Source organism: Alligator mississippiensis, chromosome 12, assembly GCF_030867095.1.
Source record: "Alligator mississippiensis isolate rAllMis1 chromosome 12, rAllMis1, whole genome shotgun sequence".
Classification (NCBI taxonomy): domain Eukaryota; kingdom Metazoa; phylum Chordata; order Crocodylia; family Alligatoridae; genus Alligator; species Alligator mississippiensis.
The window spans coordinates 37192232-37214923 of NC_081835.1; the positions used below are offsets into that span (position 1 = coordinate 37192232).

At 47.3% G+C, this 22692-nt stretch overlaps 1 protein-coding gene across 1 annotated transcript in view; it reads right to left on the bottom strand.

Moving 5' to 3' along the window:
- The window catches only part of IPPK (inositol-pentakisphosphate 2-kinase), a 136208-nt gene extending 120499 nt beyond the window's left edge, over nucleotides 1-15709 (bottom strand). Inside the window, exon 1 of the mRNA XM_014595391.3 lies at nucleotides 15516-15709. Within this exon, the coding sequence (XP_014450877.1) occupies nucleotides 15516-15596 (81 nt within the window). The 5' untranslated portion in view covers nucleotides 15597-15709. The remainder of the gene's footprint in view (nucleotides 1-15515) is intronic.
- Between the last annotated feature and the right edge of the window lie 6983 nt (nucleotides 15710-22692).

Here is a 22692-nt window from a genome sequence, read left to right on the forward strand (position 1 = left end):
CAAACATGCTCGGACATGCACTTTGTTGTGGAGCAAACATTGTGCCACTTGGGGCAAAATAACCCTGCCTACCTCCTTCCGGATCTGTAGCCAGGGACAGCTAGACCCCGGGGACAGCACCTGTGCTGTCCCCAGCAGTATAAAAAGCTGCCCTGGCAAGCAGCTCAGGGCTACTTGTTCTCTGGAGCTTCTGGGGTTCAGCTACTTGGTACCTGGGGACACTACCCTTGTGCCACCTGGACTGCTGCAGCAGCATCCCAAATCCATTTTTAAAAATACCCTAAAAATCCATGTTCTTCCACAATTAAAACAAAAGACCACTTGAGAGAGGGGGAAAGAGACAGAGATAAGTTGGGCAATGCTTTATTGGTATATTTACAATGTTAAAGTAATGTGGAAGCCTTCCAGCATCTCTACCATCATGATAAAATAAATTCTAAATACCTATGTGTTGATGTGTACTTTTGGTTTTCTTCACATATGATGGGTGTGCGATGGGGGGGATGTGGTGTTTGCAGGAAGGGGGTGGGAAGAGGTGTGGGGGAAGGCGTGTGGGCGTGTGTGAAGGGATGTAGGTTGGTGTGTGGGTAAGGTGTAGGGCGATTGCTGGGGGGACTGTGGGTGTGGGGGACCGTGTGGGGGAGCTGCTCAGAAGGGGTGGGTCCCCTGGCCCCCACAGGGTGAAGCCCCCCTCACACCACATGGAATGCCCCCCCCCCCCGGGGCCCAGCTCTCACCTGGAGGACCACAGCCCCTATACCCCACAGGGCCACAGCCCCACCTCCCAGGGCCCATAACTTACCATTAGCAGCAGCAGCAGGAGTGCGGTTCTCTGAGCCATGGTGGCAGGACCTGGCGCGGCACACAGGGACTGCACTCCAGGCCCAGCCAGGTCCTGCTGGCCCTGGGGACTCTCTGCTGCCCAGCCAGGCCGAGTCACGGCGGCAAAACCTGGCACGGCACACGGGGACTACATGCCAGGTCCTGCCGGCCCTGGGGCCTCTCTGCCACCTGGCTGGGTCGAGTCATAGCAGCAGGACCCGGTGCAGCATGCAGGGACCGCATGCCGGACCCAGCCAGGTCGTGCCGACCCTGGGGATTGTCTGCCACCTGGCCAGGCTGGGTCCTTGGTGGCATGACCCGTTGCAGCAAATGGGGACCACGTTCCATAGTAGTTAGGGGTCAGAAGGGACCCGAATAGATCATCTAGTCTAACCCCCTGCCACTGGTTGGAGCACATGCTGGGATCACATGACCCCAGACAGGTGTTCATCCAACCTCTTTTTGAGTTTACCCAAGGTAGGAGCAAGGACCACTTCCCTAGGAAGTTGGTTCCAGATCCTAGCTACCCTGACAGTGAAATAGTGCCTCCAAATCTCTAACCTGAACCTATTCTCTAGCAGCTTCTGACCATTGTTCCTCATCACCCCAGATGCTGCTGGGGAGAATAGGGCTCTTCCTATTTGCTGCTGATTTCCCCTAACGAGTTTGTAGGCAGCCACCAAATCCCCGCTCAGCTTCTCCTCATAGGGCCTGCCCTTTTGCCCTCCAACCAAGCGGGTGGCCCTCCTCTGAACCCTCTCAAGGCAGGCCACATCCTTCTTGAAGTGCAATGCCCAGAACTAGACACAGTACTCTAGTTGAGGCCGGACCAATGTCGCGTAGAGGGAGAGTATCACCTCTCTGGACTGGCTTGAGATGCATCTTTGGATGCACGACAAGGTGTGGTTGGCTTTGCTGGCTGTGGTCTGGCATTGGCGGCTCATGTTCATCTTGGAGTCAATAATGACTCCGAGATCCCTTTCCGCCTCTGTGCTCAAAAAGGGGGAGCTCCCCAGATTGTATGTATGCTGCGGATTCCTTTTCCCCAGGTGCAGCACCCTGCATTTACCTACATTGAACCCCATCCTATTACCATGTATCCACCTCTGTAATCTAAGTCTAATTGCAGCCTCTCTCCCTTCTAGCGTGCCTACCTCTCCCCTTATCTTGGTGTCGTCGGCAAACTTGGACAATACGTTTTCCACCCCTTCACCCAAGTCACTGATGAAGATGTTGAACAGTGTAGGCCCCAGGACTGAGTCCTGGGGGACCCCACTGTTCACATCTCGCCAGGTCGAGTACGACCCGTCCACCACCACTCTCTGGGTGCGCCCCATCAGCCAATTTTTGACCCATCCAACTGTGTAGGCATGAATGCCACAGTCGCTCAATTTATTAATGAGAATGGGGTGAGAGACAGTGTCAAAGGCCTTCTTAAAGTACAGAAAGACTACATCCACGGTGACACCATCATCCAGGGATTTAGTTACCTGGTCATAAAAGGCCATCAGGTTGGTCTGGCAGGACCTGCCTTTGATGAATCCATGTTGATTTCCCCTGGGCATGATGTCCCCTGCTGGCTTCTCACAGATGTGCTCCTTAATGATTTCTTCAAGGATTTTCCCCAAGACCGATGTGAGGCTTATGGGCCTATAGTTTTTTGGGTCCTCCTTCCTCCCTTTCTTATAGATGGGAACCACATTAGCTAGTTTCCAATCTCCGGACACTTGCTGGGTCCAGCTGGGTCCTGGGGTCTCTCTGCTGCCCAGCCGGACTGGGCCCTTGGTGGCAGGACCTGCTGCCCTCAAGGCCCCTATGCCACCTGGCCAGGGCGGGGCGGGCCCGGCCCATGGTGGCAGGACCTGGCGCGTGGAGACCGTGTGCTGGGCCCAGCCAAGTCCTGCCGCCCTCAGGGCCCCTCTGCCAGGCCCATGGCACCAGGACCTGGCACAATGCGCGGGGTCCAGCCGGGTCCTGCCGCCCTCAGGGCCCAACCCATGGTGGCACAACCCAGCACGGCGTGCAGAGACCATATGCCAGGCCCAGCCAGGTCCTGCTGCCCTTGCTGGCTCGCTGCCACCCAGGCGGCAGGAGCAGCCCCAGGGCTGGCAGGACCTGTCTGGGCATGGCGTGCAGTCCCCACACAACACACCTGGCCCTGCCGCCATGGCCCCAACCCAGCTGGGTGGGAGAGGGGCCCTGAGGATGGCAGGACCCAGCTGCACAGTGATCAGGTGGGGGTCCCCCCCATGGTCCCCTCCCCCCCTCCTCTAGCCCCCCTGACTCCTTACTCACCAGCACTGGAGCCCTGGTGCTGAACATGCAGCCTGGCTGGCCGTACGTTTCAGCACCAGGACGAGGGGCCAACCACGGAGACGCTCTGGCAGCCAGAGCATTTCCCTGGAGGACCCAGCCTCCGTTTGCCTGCCCCACTTTTTTTAGACCCCTGGATATCCAGGGGTCCAATTTTCTCCCCAGGATGCAAACTTGCAGCATGGGGAACATTTTTTTGTTCCCACACGTGCCTCTTGCCCTGTCTCAAAGGGGTCTGAGATGGGACAAAAGGCACGAACACACTTGTCTGGATGCGCCCATATACTGCAAGTTTCAAGTTTGCTTCATAATTTTAAAGTTTCTTCTCATCTTTGATACACTTGACTCTTTACCTCTAACAAGGCTACAAACATGACACTTCAAGTTTTGCTTGTAGAACAGGGGTTGTCAACTGGGGGTACTCAGAAAGGTTATAGGGGGTATGTGCAGGTGGGCAGATGGGGGACAGAGTGCACCCTAGGGCACAGCGGCGGTGTCTTCCACGGTGTGTTCTCCTCTTACCTGGGGGAGGGGGAGGGACACGCTGGGCGCTGCTGGCCCCACACTGCACATCGCAGCACCTGCCCGCTCCCCTGATTGGCCGTCACCCTCAGCCAATAGGTGGCGGTAGCGGCCACATGCGAGCTCTCCCCCTCCAATCCCATCTGGCCCCCCCCCCCAGCACTGCCATTAGGAAGGGCATGGGGGGGCATGCACCCCCAGATCTGCATGTAGGGCAGGGCTGCACCTGTCTGTTCCCAGTGGGAGGGCTGGGCCACAGTGCACTGGGGGGGGGGGGGGTGACACTGGGAGCAGGTTGGAAGACTACAGCAAATTCTGCAGCTCCCTCCCATAGCCCCCCTCATGCCAGTGCTGCCACCGCCCGCCCCATGCACAGCCCAGCCCAAACCCCAATGGGAAGAGAGCAGCGCTGCCCTGGTCCCAAGCCATCCCATACACAGATCTGGGGGCACATGTCCCTTCCATGCCCTCCCAGGGTGCATGCAGCTCAGTCCCGGGGTGCACACAGCTGTGCAGTGCCTCCCCTGCCCCACTCCATCTCTCACCACAGGGGGGCTATAGAAGTGGGGCTATGGGGGGGGGGGGGAAGAAGAAAGAGCTACAGCCACTCCAGAGTTGACCATAGCCACCCCCAACCCCCCTTCTAGTGCCACTGCCACTCACCCCAGGCACAGCCCAGCCCCCACCGGAAAGAGCCCGCTGCTGCCCCAGCCGTAGGCTGCAGCCTGCCCCACACAGATCCAGGGGCAAACGCCCCTCCCCAAGGGGTGCACATAAGAACAGGAGCCGCCCCCCACCCTGCATCCCCCAGACATACTGCTTGTGGTGTCGTCCCACACTCTGCCCCGCCCCAGCTGTGTAGCACCTGCCCCAGCCCCACTCCCTCCTGCACTGCAGGGTCCTCAATCTGCTCTCACCCCTTAAAACCAAGAAAAAAATAAGGTGGTACAGGAAGTGGAACTTTGAGTTAGAAGGGGTACACTTATTAAAAAAGGTTGAAAATCCCTGTTGTAGAGTACTAAATTTTGCTCATAAAAATATAGCTTTTACTGATGCTACTTTTAAATATTCTGCAGTATGGGCATCTCTTGATGTATTAACTGTTAGTGCAAGATAAACAATGCCATTTTCTGTTTCCACAGAAGCACATATTAGTGAATCATTTTGTATATTGCTTCACCCATCAAGACTCATTTTAACACTTTTCCCTTCAATGTACTTTGCATAGTGTGTCCAGTAGCCTTCCAGTTCTGCTGGAGGGAGTGGAACTTGGCCATAATGACTGAACCACGTTAATGAAGTGTTTGTTCTGGCCAAGATGAAAAAAATAATGTGTTACATAAATGAACCAAGGAACCTTTCATCTATGTTTTCTTGGGGAACTTTGCTGGTTGTGATTATTAACTGATCCATAGTTTTACCTGACAATGAAGAAAGACATTTTTTAAATACCTCAGACAATGAACTACTCATATGTTTAGTTGCAGTATGGCTGGTAGTACCAATAGATGATACTGAAGTCGCAGTTATGGCAAATAATGGATGTTCATAATTACATACATACAATTACAAAAGCTGGACCTTGAAACAAAATAGTTAAAGTCAGTTGCATATTCAATTGGCACCAATAAAAGAAAAATTCACGTTATCAGCAATTGGCTTATTTTGGCCACTGTAGCCAATAATGTCACCGATAAGTGCTGTGTGCATTGGCGCAGCCACACCATCCACACAGCCAGAAATGGAGCTCAGTGGCTTGGAGAGGAGCATCCAGCCATTAAATCTGTGGAGGGAAAAGGTGCCTGGTGGGGAAGATCGAGGCCCCCCATGGTGAGGGAGGGAGTGGGGCGGGGCTAGAGGCAGGTGCTGCACACCCAGTCAAAGCGGTGAATGTGAGCCCACCAGGAGTGAGGCAGAGCCAGAGGTAGTTCGTCTGGAGGGTGGCACCCTGGTGCTGCGTGCACCCCCCCAGGGGAGGCAGGGAGGGCATGTGCCCCCCTGGATTTGTGCATTGGGCAAGGGCATGCTACCTGTTGCAGGCTCAGGGTGAGAGGCTGCGCTAGCCTCTTCCTGGCAGGGGGAGCTAGGCACTAGGCTGGGGCTGCACAAGGGTCAGGTGGCGGTGATGCTGGGAGGGGTGGATCTACAGGGAATTTTGGGGTGGCTATAGCCCACCCCATAGGAACCCCTCCCAGCACTACCGCCACCCGCCCCAAGCGCAGCCCCAACCAGGGCCAGCCCCCCACAACCAGGAAGAAGCCAGAGCAGCCCCTGAATCTGAGTTCACAGTGGGTAGCCCACCCTCACCCTGCACATGTGAGGGTGGGCTACCCACTCTCACCTGAGGGTGGGCTACCCTCTCAGCTGTGAGAAAAAGATTCTCTTTGGAAGGCAGGAGTCAGGCATGCAAACATGACCTGTCCAGTAAAGTTCATTTTGGATGATCATGGCCTCAATGCTGTTGGAATTTGCTTCAGCCAATATGCTAATGTTTGTGCGTCTATCCTCCCAGCTAATCCGAAGGATCCCGCAAAGGCACCATTGGTGGTACTTTTCCAAGCTCCTGAGACGTCTTCTGTATGTGGTCCAAGTTTCCAAACCATACAGCAGAACTGGAATGACAGTGGCTTGATAAACCAAGAGCTTTGTTTCAGCAAGGATGTCATGATTTAAGATGACACTCTTACTCGGACAGCCAAAGGCTGCGCTCGCCCAGTTCAAGCAGTGTTGTATTTCCACATCAATGTCTGCCGTGGAAGCCATCTTTCATCAAAGACAGGTGAAGTGATCCACATTCTCCAGCAATTCTCCATTGATTTGAATGGAGGCAGAGTTTGTTTCTCCATTTGGAGCAGGTTGGTAAAGGACTTGCATTTTCCTGATGTTTAGAGTTAGGCCAATATTCTCGTAGACTTCCGAGAATACATTAAGAATGGTTTGGAGGTCCATTTCAGATTCAGCAATGACAGCATTGTCATCTGCAAACTGGAGCTCCATTATGGGTGTTGTCATGGTCTTCGTTTTGGACTCGAGTTTGTGCATAGGATGGATGAAAGACTCTTTAACCTCAACAATTTCAATTCCAGGTGGGAGCATTCTGTCGACAAGGTGCATTATAGTGGAGATGAAAACGGAAAACAAAGTTGGAGCAATGACGCAACCTTGCTTCACTCCAGTTTTCACCTCAAATGGTTCTGTTCGATTCCTGTTGCTGAGCACCCTTGCTGACAGCTGTCGTATAGAAGTCTCAGAACACTGATTAACTTCTTTGGGAGGCCAATTTTGGACAGGATTATCCATAGGGCTTCATGGCTTACAGAATCAAAGGCTTTAGAGAGGTCAATGAAGGCCAAATAGAGAGGTCGATTTTGCTCACGACACTTCTCCTGAATTTGACATGCAAAACAACTAACATAATTGTCATCCATTTATCATTTACTAGCATTGCAATATATGGTAGGCAAATCATAAAAATGGTTAAAAAATAGTAAGTTTACTGACTAATTTATCCAGATGGCTCAGAGATGTCCATATAACCATCTTTAAGTTAACTACCTTCTGAGAAGCATTTTCTCATAATGTTGCTTCATTCAGACTACTAGACTTTACATCTCTTTGTTGCACTGTTTACATGTGGCACATGTTCCTCTCTCTCGCACAGAAGCGCAGAAATTGCTTTAAAAAAATTCCCCAATAGGGTCTTTTTTTTTTGCAAACTGCTGCCATGGCAGTTTTTTTCCTCTGAAATCAGTATCATCTATGCTCCACAGAATGTTTGTCCTTTACCTACATTGTCTTGAGCCCAGCATTGGTCCTTTCTACTGCACACACTGCTCCCTCTCTCTCCTTCACACAAGAAGTTAACAACAAACAAAGACTCCTTCTACTGGTGAGAATTCACCATATCCTTGACTCTTCCCCCCCAACCAAAACAAAACATTCCCCCCCCCCCCCCCCAACAATCCATGATTCTGCTACCCTTAGCCTTCTGTGCTAAAGTACTTTTGGTCTGGAGACATGAATAGAGCACTTGAGAAATTAATAATTACATCACATCTCGATCCATTTGCAGAGGGGCCTGGAAAGGCCGTTTAACTGAAGTACCCAGAACCATTCAGAAGCAGGGGGTTAGTAGTTACTGAGCAGTTTTTCCCTGAGCTAGAAACTAAGCCTCCATTATGGACTCAGAATGATAAATATTCATAATTTGAGAGCTGAGCTAATGAGAGCTCAGGTAGAAAGAACAAAACAGGAGTCTGATACTATTCAGGTGGACTCTGTGGATAATCCTGATTAATAAATACACATGATGGTGTCTGCTGGAGTCAGAGGTCAGGTTCTAACACTTGCAGTGACTTTGTTGACCCCTTGCATCCAGCAATATAAACAGGGTCAAGCCCCTAATACCCAAAATGCTGTGCCAGATTTTTAAAGCTTGGCCTCAGAAGTTAGATATGTTCCCCTGTAGAAGAAAATCAGCCTTTAATTCCAGAGTATTTAGTAGAGGTTTATTGACTCAACACACAATTTAAATTAGTTTAATAGATTATACTAAATTTATACCTTTGCTTACACTGTATTCAATTCCAATTACATTTTAAGCTGGTTCATATTTAAAAAAGGAAAACTTAATTTTAATTTAAACTTTTGAAAAAATTAAAAATCCAATGTAAAAAAAATTCAATTTCTAATCATCATTATTTATCCACCCTGAAGTGATGGTCTTGCATAACTAATACTTCCCCATACTCTAAAGCCACAAAAATTGAGAATTCTTCCTTGCCCAAGGGCTTCTAGTACCCTGATGGTATGTATTGTCCCTCCCAGGTGGCCTTGAGAGAAAAACTTCAGAAAGGAACTAAAATAGTTTCCAGCCAACTAGAACAGCCGAAACATTATGCAGTTTTTACTGCATTTTGGCCATCTGCTCCAACTCCTTCCTACCTCTCTTCTTTGTTTACCTTCTCTTCCCCTGCTTTGTTCCCTGCACTTTTGAGTTTATCCACACGTCCATCCGTCTTCACTTTAAATGCACCTTCCTCAGTACTGCTTGATTAGAAGTTTTCAGGGCAGAGACCAGATGCTACTCTTTGCAATAAAAATATTTTATATGTTCATATTTTAACAAAGCATTAAGTTACAATACTATCCCAATATGGACACTATACATGAATATTTATCATCAGCTCCAATTAAATGAAAAACACATGTAGTTAACTACATGAGGGAAAGCAGTAGAGATTGCACGCTTGTATTTCTGTAACAAAATACAAATAACACACATTATTTCAAACCCTAAACATACTGTTTTACTAGATTTGGAGAGAAAAAATAGAAACACACTAAAGTTTATGGAACGGCACTTTAAATGCAAGTATCTCTGCTGGAAAATATTTGTTAAAATAGAAGTCTACTGCACTAAAGACTCATGGCTCACTTATTGACAAGAACTCAGAAGAACTGATGACTTTTTTTCCTTTTCTTTTCCCTCATACAGAAAAGCAAGTTTTGAAGCAGTGGCCTGCAGGCCTCACCTCTCAACTCATGAAAAGGGCATGAAATGGGGGGGGGGGAGGGAATAGAGTTTGTTAAAGACCCGCATATAGTACAAAACCAAGCCATTGGCAAATAAACTAGTGGGATAGCACCAGTATATACACACCAAAACGCTCATGTTACCCATACTAATTAACTGTTTATAATAGCTCTGATTAACAGAAAGACTTGTACTGCACTCCAACAGGGGTGTTAAAATTACCCTGTGCTCCAGGCCAGACGCAGACCACAGAGCTCCTTTATGGGCCAGATCTAGGCAAAGGGACAGTAGGGACCAGCAAGGATGGCGGCACTAGGACAAACAGCAGCAGAACTGTCAGCTATAGGACAAGTGAGGCTAATGTCAACATGGCCCTCACTAACCCTGCTCTGCCACTGGCCATGTCTACCATGCCCAAGGGCCCCAGACTTTGCAACAGGCCATGACCCCCATTTCTGGTAGAAATTTGGCAGAGCTACAACTGTGGTATCAGGCAATAAAGCTAAGCTACACCCTTTTAAGGGAGAACAATTTTGCTCTCCCGACTTGCACATGCAATTAAATGATACAGCCATAGGCACAGAAGCTGCATGCCCATGAATGGAAACATGCACTCTGTAATGCCTCAAAAGCTTTTGGAGGCACCACAAAATGCACGTGGCATGCGTGAATAGGTTTTCCATGCTTCCTACTTGTAGTGTGGATGCAAAATTAGGTACTGGGAAATCCCAGCATCTAAAAAAACATATGGAGAAAAAAAGCAGAGAAGTGCAAGTGGCAGCAGTGTGTGCTGCCCAAATCTGAAGCCTAACCAACCAGAGACATGCTCCAGCTGCCAGTCAGACTCCTGATGAAGCCCCTGGGAGGCACCCCCAGAACTCCAGGTAAGGTTGCTAGGGCCAGCCCAGGTGCTGGCCCCAGTTTCCCCTATCCTACATGGGGCAATTTGCCACGCACCGGAGCGTGCATGCAGGGGCATTCGCTAGGGACAACTAGCAGCAGCACAACTATAGGCTGCTGGTAGCTATCCCTGGGGAAACACATGCATGCTAGGTTGTGTCAGTATAGGGCCTTGGAAACTGTCATTAACTGTGAGGAAAATTAATAGCATACAGATTTAATAAGTGAAAGCACTGCATGGCACTGCATGCCTACAGATGAGTGAGTTCTAATATGTGGCAGATACAGTCTAATATTTAGTCTCCTTCACAGGAAGAATAGTGTAAGTCAGGTATAAAAGTAGCTCCTACTCACGACAGCTCAAAGGCAATGAAAATAGATAGGCATTTTCTTCATACTGCTGGAAAGTTTTCCCCACCAAAGTAGCGGCATGTAACTTTAAGTTTCTATTTCCTCATTTTCAAAGGTTCAAGTTTACATTACTTTCAGGACATACTCCCCAGAAGCCAGCTCACATAAGAGGAGGTTAGGAAAAAAGTTCAAACCACACCAGGGAGAAATGTGGGAAGAGGACAGAGCTCAGATCTCCCTTCAATAGAACAAGTCTCCCCACAAATCTCAGTTATCATACACAGAGACAGGAAGAGGGGCCAAGAAGACAAAGGACTCCCAAATGCCAGGATACATGAGGAAGCAAAACTGGCAGCTCCTATACACCCAGAGGGGCAAGAACCTCTGCACACCCCCAGAACTCACCGATAGCCTTGAGCTTCAACCTCTGACTATAAAGTTCAATTCCTCCCTCAAAAGGACAGAGCAGATGCCATGCAACACCTTGCTTCATGTTCTGTCTAGGTGCAAACCCCAAATGACAATGCAAACCCGACAGCTATGCCACAACATTATGAATGATTGATGAGCCAAAGTAATCCTGGCAGCAGTGGTGGCTGTAGCCGTCGTCAGCTGCACCACGGATATCTGAATGTGCTTATAAGAGTCTAACGATGAACTTCTTGTTACTGCATCTCCTGTTTTAATTGAACAGATGCAAATGCTACAGACCATTGGCTATGGTATAACTAATATAAACAAACTGCCCCAGTGCCATATGAGGATTCATCATATGCTAACTTAATAGGCAAAGACAGATTAGAGTACACAACCTGATACAACCAGTCTTGTTGCTCTTAGGAAAGCATTTTGACACTCATGTGGCCAATCCCACTTGCCAATTCATCTGCAGAAAACAATTTCATGGATAATACGGTTGCCAGGTTTGATATAAATTGACTACAATAATAAATACTAGAATAAAAATCTAAGTTGTGACATTTTTTGGTTTTGGCATCACCATACTAAACAACTGAGAGATACAGGAATGACTACAGAACAGAACAGGTAAGCAACTGCTAGCTTACCATCAGTTTGTGCGCCACTGGTTTTGCATTCTACAATGACAGCGAGTAGTGCAGTGCTGAACCACCAGTATCCAGTGATATTGAAAAACTCACAATGTCAAGTTCAGAGTAACCAAACATGAACCTGACATTGAGAATAGTGATAGATAGATAGATAGATAGAGCACAGAGAGGTTGTCAAGAAGGTGAGAGTATTTAACCAGAAAGGAAATGTAACTATGTGTGGTAAATATATTCTCATTAATATTGTTAAAATATGTTATGTTGCTGTCACTTCAAAAGATGGAGGGGCAGGGAGGAGGGAAATTAGATGCGAAATATCTGAATATGCTCATAAGAACCTAAAAGTTGACCTCGGTATTATTGAATCTGCTGTTAATGATTTATAGCTTTACTCCATTACCACAATATATTCTGTGCTGATCAGTATGGTAGCACTCTTACTCACACCAATATGCCAAGTCACCGGTTTCCTTACCATACTTTGCAGAGAATACAAGGACCATTCCCAGATCCAACAACAAATGAGAGGAGTATCTAAGCAGAGTATCTCAATGCTATGTGAGACTGATAAGGAAATTCAGGGGGGTCACAAACCATCAGGTGGTCCTCAGATAGTGACATGGAATACTTCACAAGCCATCAATAACTGCAAGATAGCTAAGCTGGACCAACGTGCCAGAGGTGAATACGGGGACACAGACTGAGATGACTCCCACCTCCCAAAACATGTTATCAACTGAACTGTTAACACTGCTTTCTTCCCACCATATGAACTGGAATATCTAAATGTGCAGGTTCCTACTGAAAACTCACAGACCATTAACCCTCAAAATGCATACTTGCTGTGCCTGATCACATAATTGTACTATGGCTTTTTACTGAAAGCATTTCCTCCAATAGGTACCCAAAACATTCTATGGTAGAATGCTTATTCACAGGCTAGCAACTACACAAGCAGAAAAGGTGAGGCTTACTGGCTAGAGAGGGGTTTTTTGAGACTATACACTAGGGTTTGCCAGGAAAGAAGCCAAGACCAGCACAGATAGGAATGGAGCCCCACTTCCCAGCTCATATGAGCCAAGTCAGAAGACAAGCATTATCCAAATTACAACGTATCCACAAGCATAAGTAGAGGGACTTTTATATCCCAAGGTGGAGAGAGCTCCTAAACAAACATGGACTGGAGGTAATATTAGAGCATCAGGAGCATGCCGACCCTATTTGCCCTACCATCTATCATCATACCCAGCCTCCCCATCCCATTTTTCCCCTACCCCTTGCCAAAGACAAACCCTTCGTTCTCCCAGCTTCCTTTCCAGATGCAATTTTATTTTTGAATTTTATGCTGTAGTCAAGTTGCACATTTTAAAAGGGGGGGCACAAAGGGGGAGGGGAAGGGCTTTAAAGGAGGTAGCAAGACACCTCACCAAACCAAAGACTTCTGCCAATGGGTGGATCAGAATCATCACTGGCTGCAGATGAGACTCAACAGCTACCCCCTACCCCCTCATTCCACCTTGCTCATATGAGAACTGGCAAGCTAAAAATAAAAAATATTCAGGTATTCAGTCCATACATGATCAGTGCAACTGTCTGCTTTACAAACATTGGGCTCAAGCCCATCCTGGGAGGCAAACTCCAAATACTCTTTCCAATTTTGCCTACTCAACATATCAAGCGCCATATACTAATTGCGATAAACGTTAAGCGACTGAAGACATTAATGGCAAAATAGAGCTACAGCTTGATCCCAAATGAAAGAAAAAGCTCAGTCTGTCAATCTTAAAAAATGCTGTTTCCTTTTATGGTGCTGTGTCTTGCAAGTGTCAGCAAATGACATCCAATTTTTCTTTATACTACTCAGAGCCCCAATCAAGGACGTAAAATTTCAAAGCAATCCAAGCCATCTTGTAGATTGTATAGCACGTGTAATCAATATTTAAAAATAAATAACTTTAAATAAACTTTAAGTATAGCAGAGCAGGAACTCTAAATGCATTTCTTGGAGTGAGAGTCAGTAGGTTGCCCTCTTTGTATGCAATCATTTCATTAATGCAGGCAGTCCTTGGACTTACGACACAATTGGTTCCTGAAAACCACATCTTAAGTCAAAATGTTGCAACTCAGAACCGATTTTCCCCATAGGAAACAATGTTATAAATGGGGGATTAGTTCCTGAACAAGGCCTGATACCCCATTTTCACCAAAAATAACCCAGAATTTGGTACTCAATCAATTATAGACGAGTAATATAGCTACATTCATGTATTTATACTGTAAATAGCAATCATATTGATTTGGAAGGACTTCTTCGAGGTAAGTTTACTGGACTTTTTGTAGGGCTCATGACTGTAGTCTTCCCAGGAGTCTTGGCTCCAGGTTTTTCTGGAGTCTTGTCTGCTTTTTTAAAGAAAGTGTCCAAGGAAGTCTGGACAGATGTTTTCCAGGGAGATAGGCGATGCAGCAAACTTGTTCACTGGTGTGGCATCACATTGGATCAAGCATCGTAAAGTCGAAACTGATGTCAGAGAGTTGAAACAGGGTGTCAATTTATAAATGATGTAAGTGCGAAATGTTGCAACTCAAAACGTTGTAAGTCGAGGACTGCCTGTACACACCTATGGCTTCAGGCCACACACACAACTGATGGTTTATGAACAAGAAACCTAAGCCAATAAAATAAGCATCTGGATAGTGCTAGAATCTTCTACCATTGTCTGTAATGATGATCTAGTAGCAGTAAACAGCATTAACTGGCTCACTGTCCTCTACAGTAGAGCAACAGTATGAATGCTTTTACTTCACCGTAACTTTCATTATGAAATATGAACTTTCATTTCTACCCAAGAGAACCTTTACAATCTTCTCTCCTATGCCTGATGAAGGGTGTTTGTGCCTGAAAGCTTCCAATTAAAGACATTTCTTTGCAAAAATCTTGTTGGTCCAATAAAAGATATCACCTTTACCACGAGCCCCGACTGCTTTTTCCTCTAGATCAATACAGCTACAACCTAGATACCCTTTACTTCCACCATAAACATCATAGATATTTTGTTGCTTGTTTAAAATGAGATGTGACACACAGTAACTACTTTGAATTTATGGTAGGTTTCCTCATTTTCTACACATTTAAAAATGCATCACATCACAGCCCTACAGTAATTAACACATGTACTCTTTCTTAAGTTTCTATAATACAATAACTAAATAGACTTTTGAAGATGTGTTCTGCAGAAACATAAGAAAACTCCTTGAACAATAAATTTATCAAAATCTGATATATATGGAAAGGAGGAAATAAAAACAGAAACATACAAATCAAAATAAAAAGGCCTGATGTTTTCATTGATTTTTACTATAATTTTACTATAATTTTTGGCCTCGGAGACAAGTGCATAAAAAACCTCAATCATGGGCTAAGCCAAAAGCAGAAGTCAAATGTCCCAAGCCCAGCACCTTACTCACTGGAGCTGCTGTTCAATAGGCAACTAAAGGGTGGAGAAAGTTGGGAAAGGTGTTCCTCGGTCCCCGGGCTATGCTTGCCCTCCACACCCTCCCTTGTTCCTCCCCTCCCGGTTTCTGCCCCCGAAGAGCAGCACAGACTGGTCCTCAGCTGCTTTTCCTCCCTGGAATCCCGGGCCCGCTGGGGAAGAGCCCGTTGCTAACCTGGCAGGGCAGGACGCCGCCGCGCCCGGACAAGGAAACAGAGCGGAAAGCTACCGAGGGGAGGGGGAGTGGAGCGGCCCAGGAGATCCCAGCGCCGCGCCCGTGGCTCCCGCCCCATGCTGACCCGCTCTCCCCGAGTCGGCTGCGGGGGGGCGCCCTGTGAGCTCGCCCCTCCGGCTCCCAAGCAAGGAAAGGAAGACCTCGCAAAGGCCCGGCGACCCCGCCTGCCGCCCCCGGCGGCAGGGCACGGGGTGCCCGGCTTCAACCGCCCCCCACCCGGGGCCGACTCACTCCTCGGCCGGAGCGAGGAGCCGGGCCCGCGCCACCACCCTCACCTGGCTGTGGGACACGACGAGGCTCCGGTTCCCTTCCCCATGGTACTGCCATTCATTCTCGTCCATCTTCCCCACTTCCATTCCCCGCCCGAGCCGGCTCCGCCAAGCAAGTCGCCGCGGCCCCCGCCCCGAGCCAGCGGCCGCTCACGAGCCAACCATCTGGTCTGCCCTCCTCCACCCGGTCGCTACCGGAAATCCCGCCCTCCGACGACGGGTCAAAGGGTAGCCGGAAATGCAGACATCTTTGGTTGGGTAAGTGCTGCGGAAAGACTTCAAATGCGGTTGCCATCTTCCGTCATGGCAGAGAGAGTAAGACGGCTGTATGAGAGGGATGCGGGTCCGGCCTGCACCTCCATCTTTCATGCGGGCGGACGCTAGCTCCGTCACGTCTTTGTCATCCTTCGCGAGTCTAAAAATGAGACTGTGCGAATGGGCGGGGCTTGCACATGCACACTGGGTCACTGTAGGCTGCTGCCCGACGCGGGCTCTTGCTGGAGCTTCTTCAGCCCCGCGCCGCTCGCCGTGGCCCTTCAGCTGGTGGGAGCTGGAGCCACGACCCCCACAGCCCGCCCCGGCCGGGGCTCGGGGACGTGGCGGTGCCTTTGGCTGTCCCGCGCGCCGAGACCGGCTCCTTCTGCGACCGGCGGCTCCTGCCCCGCTCCAGGCGTTGCCGAGAGGACAAACCTGCCTCCGGCCCGACCGAGCATGAGGTGCTTCATGACTGGAGTCTTATTTCATTTGTTCTCTGCATGAGTTAGTTTGGGGATTGTTTCCTAGTGATTTTAGTAGGTGTCAGGCTGCCATCAGGTGTGTTGTTGTGGCTTAAATATGTTGTGTATGTATAAGTTAGGGATTTTTAAATGCTTCATCATTTCTAATATAATAAAGGGTTTAGTCTGTCTGTGTGTCTGCCTATCCCTAATGCTTTTTGCCAACTGCACGTGCTGCCAAAACGGCAAGCGGCGATTGGTTGCGCAGGCTTGGGTGGGGAGGAGGCAGGGGTGGGCGCATGAACCCAACAGCTGGCAGGGAGGTGGAGCTGGAGGGAGCCCCCTCACCAGTGGCTGACGTGGGGGTGGGGCGTGCAGGGAGTGTTTACATGGTCTCCCCAAGGGTGAGGGGAATGGGTGAGGGCATGTAAACACCCCATTATTTTACATCTGTCACTCATGACGGACAATTGGATAGTACCATATAATGGTAGTTTTCCTCCCACAGTCCCTTTGGATGACCACGATTTTTCAAAAGGCAAACTAGTTAAATGAGCTCTGCTGTCTAAAACTGCCATTGTGTGTCATGTACATACATTCCACCACCTAATGTAATTATATGTATGCTCTATTAAGACAGGGTACTGTACTTTGAAATTGTTAGGTAAACTAATGGACTCATTACACAAGAAAATTCCCACTGATATTAATAGGCATTTTCACTTTAAGGATAGTATTTAGCCTTCTATATGTTTAACATTTTGCTTTGTTTGTTTTTAATTTCACTAAGCAATCAAATCTCACCTTTATGTTGTCTTTGAATTGATTACATTCTTTATTTGAAGAATGTACATCCAAAAGCATGAATGACATCCACATGACACATTTAAGCAAGTAGGAGTATGTTTGTAATGAACATTTTTGCTCTTTGAAGAATGTCCAGATGTGTCTTTCAGATAGTCATTTTAAAGAACCCGTTTCTTTATTAACTGAAAAAAAAGCTGTCCCTAGAGCAATGAAAATTAAATCTGCTTAATTCTACTACAAAGTGCATTAAACCATTCTTGTATGTGTTTGGTTAGAGATGTGTGGGGGGCCATGGGTCATTTCTTTATAACATAATTTTACTATGTCTGCGAAAATAATTTGAGATTAAACATTTTAGATTTTTTGTCAAAAATATATATATTGATAAACACTGTGATTTTGTATTATCAGTTTTATGTAAGTTGAAGTACTGTAAAGCAGGGGTGTCCCGCCTTCTTGGATGTGGGGCCGGATCATGAACTTTTTATCACCCAGTGGGCCGGCGAGCTACATTCAAATACCACACAGGAAGGGTATCACATCAGGATGTGTTGTTGTGGCAGAAATGCTACCGTCTGTCTCCAGAAATCTGTCCCGGTCAGCTTGGGACACGGGTCGAATTCCTAAGGGAGGGGGGATTTTCCTCCCTGCCTACTATGACAAAAGCCTGGTGCCTCGGGTGTGGTCCCTCTGGTCACCTGAGTGGGGGGAGGGAAAAGCCCCTGCGCATCTGCCCAGGTAACTAGTGATGCTTTTTAAATTGGTTGGCTAGTTGCCAACATTGCTGGCTTCTGTTGGACTGGGCTGCTGAGGTCAGAAAGGCTATGTAAGGGCCTGGTCCAAGGAGAAGGGAGGATAGAAGCCATTTTACCAGCATGAACCAAACACCAGGACACAGGGAGAGAGTCTGATCCAATTGAAACGCGCTCTCTCTGGAAATCTCCGAGCCAGATCTCTACCATCTTCTGGATGATACTTGTAAGTGTTTCTAGAGAGTTAGTCATCTCACAGTGATGCATTTGCGTATCAAACGGCTACCTCAGCCAGACTGTTTTGCTCAATGGTAATCCCTTGATAGTGCTCTACCTCTTACCCTATTCTAACCCTACCCTTTGTAACCAATAAACCTTCAGCTGCATGCCGCTTTTCCTGGCCAGTGCTGACCCAGCTGGGTCTGTCCCGTCTGGAGCAGCATGCAGCTGAAGCCAGCTTCCCATGAGCTACTGGGGATGGGAGGAGCCCAGCCAAGTCTGCACCGGCCAGCAGAAGCGGCGGCAGAGCCATGTGCTGCTCTGGACGGGATGAGCCTGGCTGGAGTAGCAGGGGCTGAGCTACATTTTCCCCCTGGCTGTGCCAGTGAGTCCTGAGCAGTACATGGCTCCACTGCTGCTTCTGCTGGCTGGTGCTGACCCAGCCAGGCTCCTCACATCCCCAGCAGCACGTGGGAATCCGGCTTCAGCTGCATGCTGCTCCGGATGGGACAGACCCTTCCGGGTCAGCACCAGCCAGCAGAAGTGGCGGCGGAGCCGTGTGCCACACGGGACACCTGCACAGGTAGGGGGAAAGTGCAGCTGAGCTCCTGCTGCTCTGGCCGGGCTCATTCTGTCCTGAGCAGCGCATGGCTACTCCTCTTCCCACACGCACCCGTTGGCAACGTCAAGCTGATGCAGTGCGTGTGGGAACCTTGTCCCTTCCCCAGACCTTCAGCAGCCATTAGGAAGCTGCTGAGGGGCTGGGGGAGGGACAAGGGGTGGGAACGAAAGTAAACCATGTTTACCTTCATTTCCCATTGCAGCACTGTGGGCCACAGAAAATGGCTTGGTGGGCCGCATGTTAGACAAGCCTGTTGTAAAGGAAAACTATTAATAGAAATTCCTGCTGTTCTACACTTTTTAAAATAAAATAAATATGATTTGAATATATTTTGCCTCTGAGTGCCAAATTTAAATGTGCATCTACCTTGCTATGCTCTATTTTTATTCAGGCTTTATGTTTTCAATATATTGTTAAATGTGTTCAATTATGAATATAAAATATCAAGCACTACCGTAACTTTTTTCAGGGAGATTTTGTATAGACACATTTTAGTTCGGAATAAGTGTAAAAGTACAATAATTATAAATATTTCAGTTATGGATTTAACTGAAAAAATAACACATAATTAAGTTATATATGCATGTATTTAAATATTATTGGGAATTTTAATGTAGGCACTTGCCTTCTTATTGTGCATAAGGTGTATTTCCTAACTATTTTACTTTGACTTGTACCCACAGGCAGGGGGCACATGCCCCACCCTGAGAATGGCCCCCAAAAGTGGGGCAGTTTTTTTGTCACATGGGCCTGTGGCGTGTGGGGAGACACTAAGCCGCAGCACAGAAGTATAGGAGTGGATATGGGGCTTTTGCCCCCCACCTGCCCAGACCTACCCAGGCCTACCGACAAATTGTACTCCCCCCCCCGACCCAGGAGGCACCAGTCACCCCTGCTTGTACCCTACAGTTTTCTTCAAAGTTTCTCACTTTGAGCTACTTTTAGTTTTCTACTTTTTTATACTTGCACTGAACTTACAGCTATCAACAAACATAAGACTAGAGAATTTGAGTATAAGACTGAAAAACCAGCAAGTCATTTTTTCTAATTTGGATACTGACAATGACCCTCTGTGGTTTGTACACTGAGCTTTGCAACTAAGCTTTGTTTACCAAGGACATGGAGCTCATTTGGAAATATATTTTCCTGAAATGAGCTCAAAAGTGGTTTATCAACTCTAAGGTGAAATTCCAGACAAATACTTCTTCAGTATTATGGTATGAATCATTTTCTGGAGCAAGAAAGAAGTTAATGTTGTGATGGTTAAACGTGATCTGATGTCATACTCTGAGAACAACAAAATAAGTGGTCATTAAATCCATTACAAACCTATCTACATTAATATTGTGTGCATTTGCGAGGTGATGATGGGATTTGCATAACTATAGGCTTATCTAATTGTTTTCCTCTCTAAAGAGAAAACAGAGTGAAGAAGAGAGAGAAATAATTATTTAAAGGAGCAAATATGCCACAACAAATCTTTTCCCATCGGGTGAAAAATTCTGCTCTGCGTAAATTGGCATTGATCTATTTATAAAGGAAGTTAAAACATTGTAATTAAAAACAAAAAATATGCAGAGGCGATATCTGTTATTAGATCAACTAAATAGTTGCAAAAAAACTTCCTTTATTTACAAGCTTTTGGGCTTTCACACCCTTCCTCAAGGAAAAGAGAATGCACAGATTGTAATATTTCTCCCAGGTGGAAATGTCATGTTGCACAGGAGAATAAAAAGAGGTTGCAGGTTTCCCTGGGTGGAAAAGTACATTTTATGCAAATTAGGCTCAATTAAAAGTTCAAGCAGTCTGTTTACCTCCAAGTTGTGTGATGGCAAGTAATTAAAAACAATGCATTTTGAAAATGTTTTGTTTATAAGGAAACAAGAAGCAAAATTAGGACATGTATTATGTTGATGTTAAACTTTTCTCTTTAAGTTTCCAAATTTCAAAAGATAGAATGATCTTATTAACTGAGGCTTACCTGGTAGTTTTATGATTTGCATTTGTAAATGGACTATCTTTTCCCTAAAAGGAAGGTGGCACCAGGGAAGTTGTCCCTTCAAGGGCATCTATTGCCAGCTCCACACACATTCGTATTTACTGTAAGTCAGAGTAGACCTGTTGGAAAGTTCAAATCTAGGCCATCTAGGAGCGGGTAGAGCTGCTTCAGGTGAGTAGCTAGAAATCAGGAAAATTAAGGAACTGTGGAGTAGTAGGCCATAGTAGTAGGCCATAGAACTGTAGGTAGGTAAGCCTGCGTGAAGACTGGGGTGAAGATCTGAAAGTGAGTCTGAACAATGGAGACTGTATGAGAGATTTCATAGATTTCTAGGGTTGGAAGGGACCTGGTAGATCATCGGGACCGACCCCCTGCTCCAGACAGGAAAGAGCGCTGGGATTAAGTAACCCCAGCCAGATGCCTGTCTAATCGCCTCTTGAACACCACCTCCAAGGTAGGGGAAAGCACCACCTCCCTTGGAAGCCCATTCCATATTTTGGCAACCCTTACTGTAAAGAATTTCTTCCTTATGTCCAATCTAAATCTATTCTCAGTTTGTGGCCATTATTTCTGGTAACCCTGAGGGGCACCCTGGTAAACAGAGTGTCCCCTATTCACTGCTGACCCCCATGATGAGTTTGTAGGCAGCCACAAGATCGCCTCTCAGCCATCTCTTGCGGAAGCTGAAGAAATTCAGGTCCCTCGGTCTGTCTTCATAGGGTCTTACCTGCAGGCCCCCAACCATACGAGTAGCCCTTCTCTGAACCCTCTCAAAGTTATCCAATTCCCTCTTGAAGTGTGGCACCCAACACTGGATGCAGTACTCTATCTGCAGCCTCACCAACGCTGCATAGAGGGGAATTATCACTTCCCTAGACCTGCTCGTGATGCACCTGCTGATGCAAGAAAGAGTGTGGTTACCCTTGCTTATTACCTCATCACACTAGTGACTCATGTTCATTTTTACGTCAACCAGGACTCCGAGATCTCTTTTCACTGTTGTGGTGCTCAGAATGGTACCTCCCAATCTATAGTTGTGTTGGAGGTTCTTTCTCCCCAGGTGCAGCACCTTGCATTTATCCTTGTTAAATTACATCCTATTCTGATCTGCCCACTTCCCCAGTCTGTCCGAATCTGCCTGAATTTGCTCCCTGCCCTCCACTGTGTTTACTATGCCCCATAGTTTACTGTCATCTGCAAATTTGGACAAGGTGCTTTCAACACCTTCATCCAAATTGCTGATAAAAATATTAAACAGTACTGGTCCAAGGACAGAGCCTTAGGGGACACCACTGCCCACATCCCTCCAGGGAGAAACTGACCCATCCACTACCACTCTCTTGGTTCGTCCCATAAGCTAGTTTTTCACCCACCTTACTGTGAAAAAATCCATATCACAGCTACTCAGTTTGCTCGTAAGAATTGGGTGTGACACTGTGTCAAAAACCTTTTTAAAATCCAGGTAAACAATATCTACTTCTACTCCTGCATCTAAGCACTTTGTGACCTGGTCATAAAAAAAGACTAGGTTAGTCAGGCAGGATCTGCCTGCTATAAACCCATGCTGGTTGCCCCTTACTATTGTGTTACCTGCTGGCCTTCTGCAAATGTGATACTTCATGATTTTTTCTAAGGTCTTGCTGAGAGCAGAAGTGAGGCTAACTGGCCTATAATTACCTGGGTCCTCCATCCTCCCTTCTTGAAAATAGGGACCACGTTGGACCCCTTCCAGTCCTCTGGGACCTGTCCCAAGTGCCACGAGTGCTCAAATAGTTGCGCCAGTGGTTTCACTGTGACACTGGCCAATTCCTTTAGTACCCTTGGGGGAAGATCATTGGGGCCCACCAATTTAAATACATCCAACCCTTCTAAGTGCCCCTTCGCTAGGCCAGTGCTAACCATTGGTGGATTAGTATTACTCTCACTCCAGACTAAAGACTCATTGGGAGGTGTATTTGTATCCGTGTCTGTGGCTGATCTCGTACGGCAGGCTTTAAACTAGCTTTGCCGGGGGAAGGGGCCACTTCGAGTGGAGAGGATGCTTCACCAGCATGCAGGGTGACAAGAG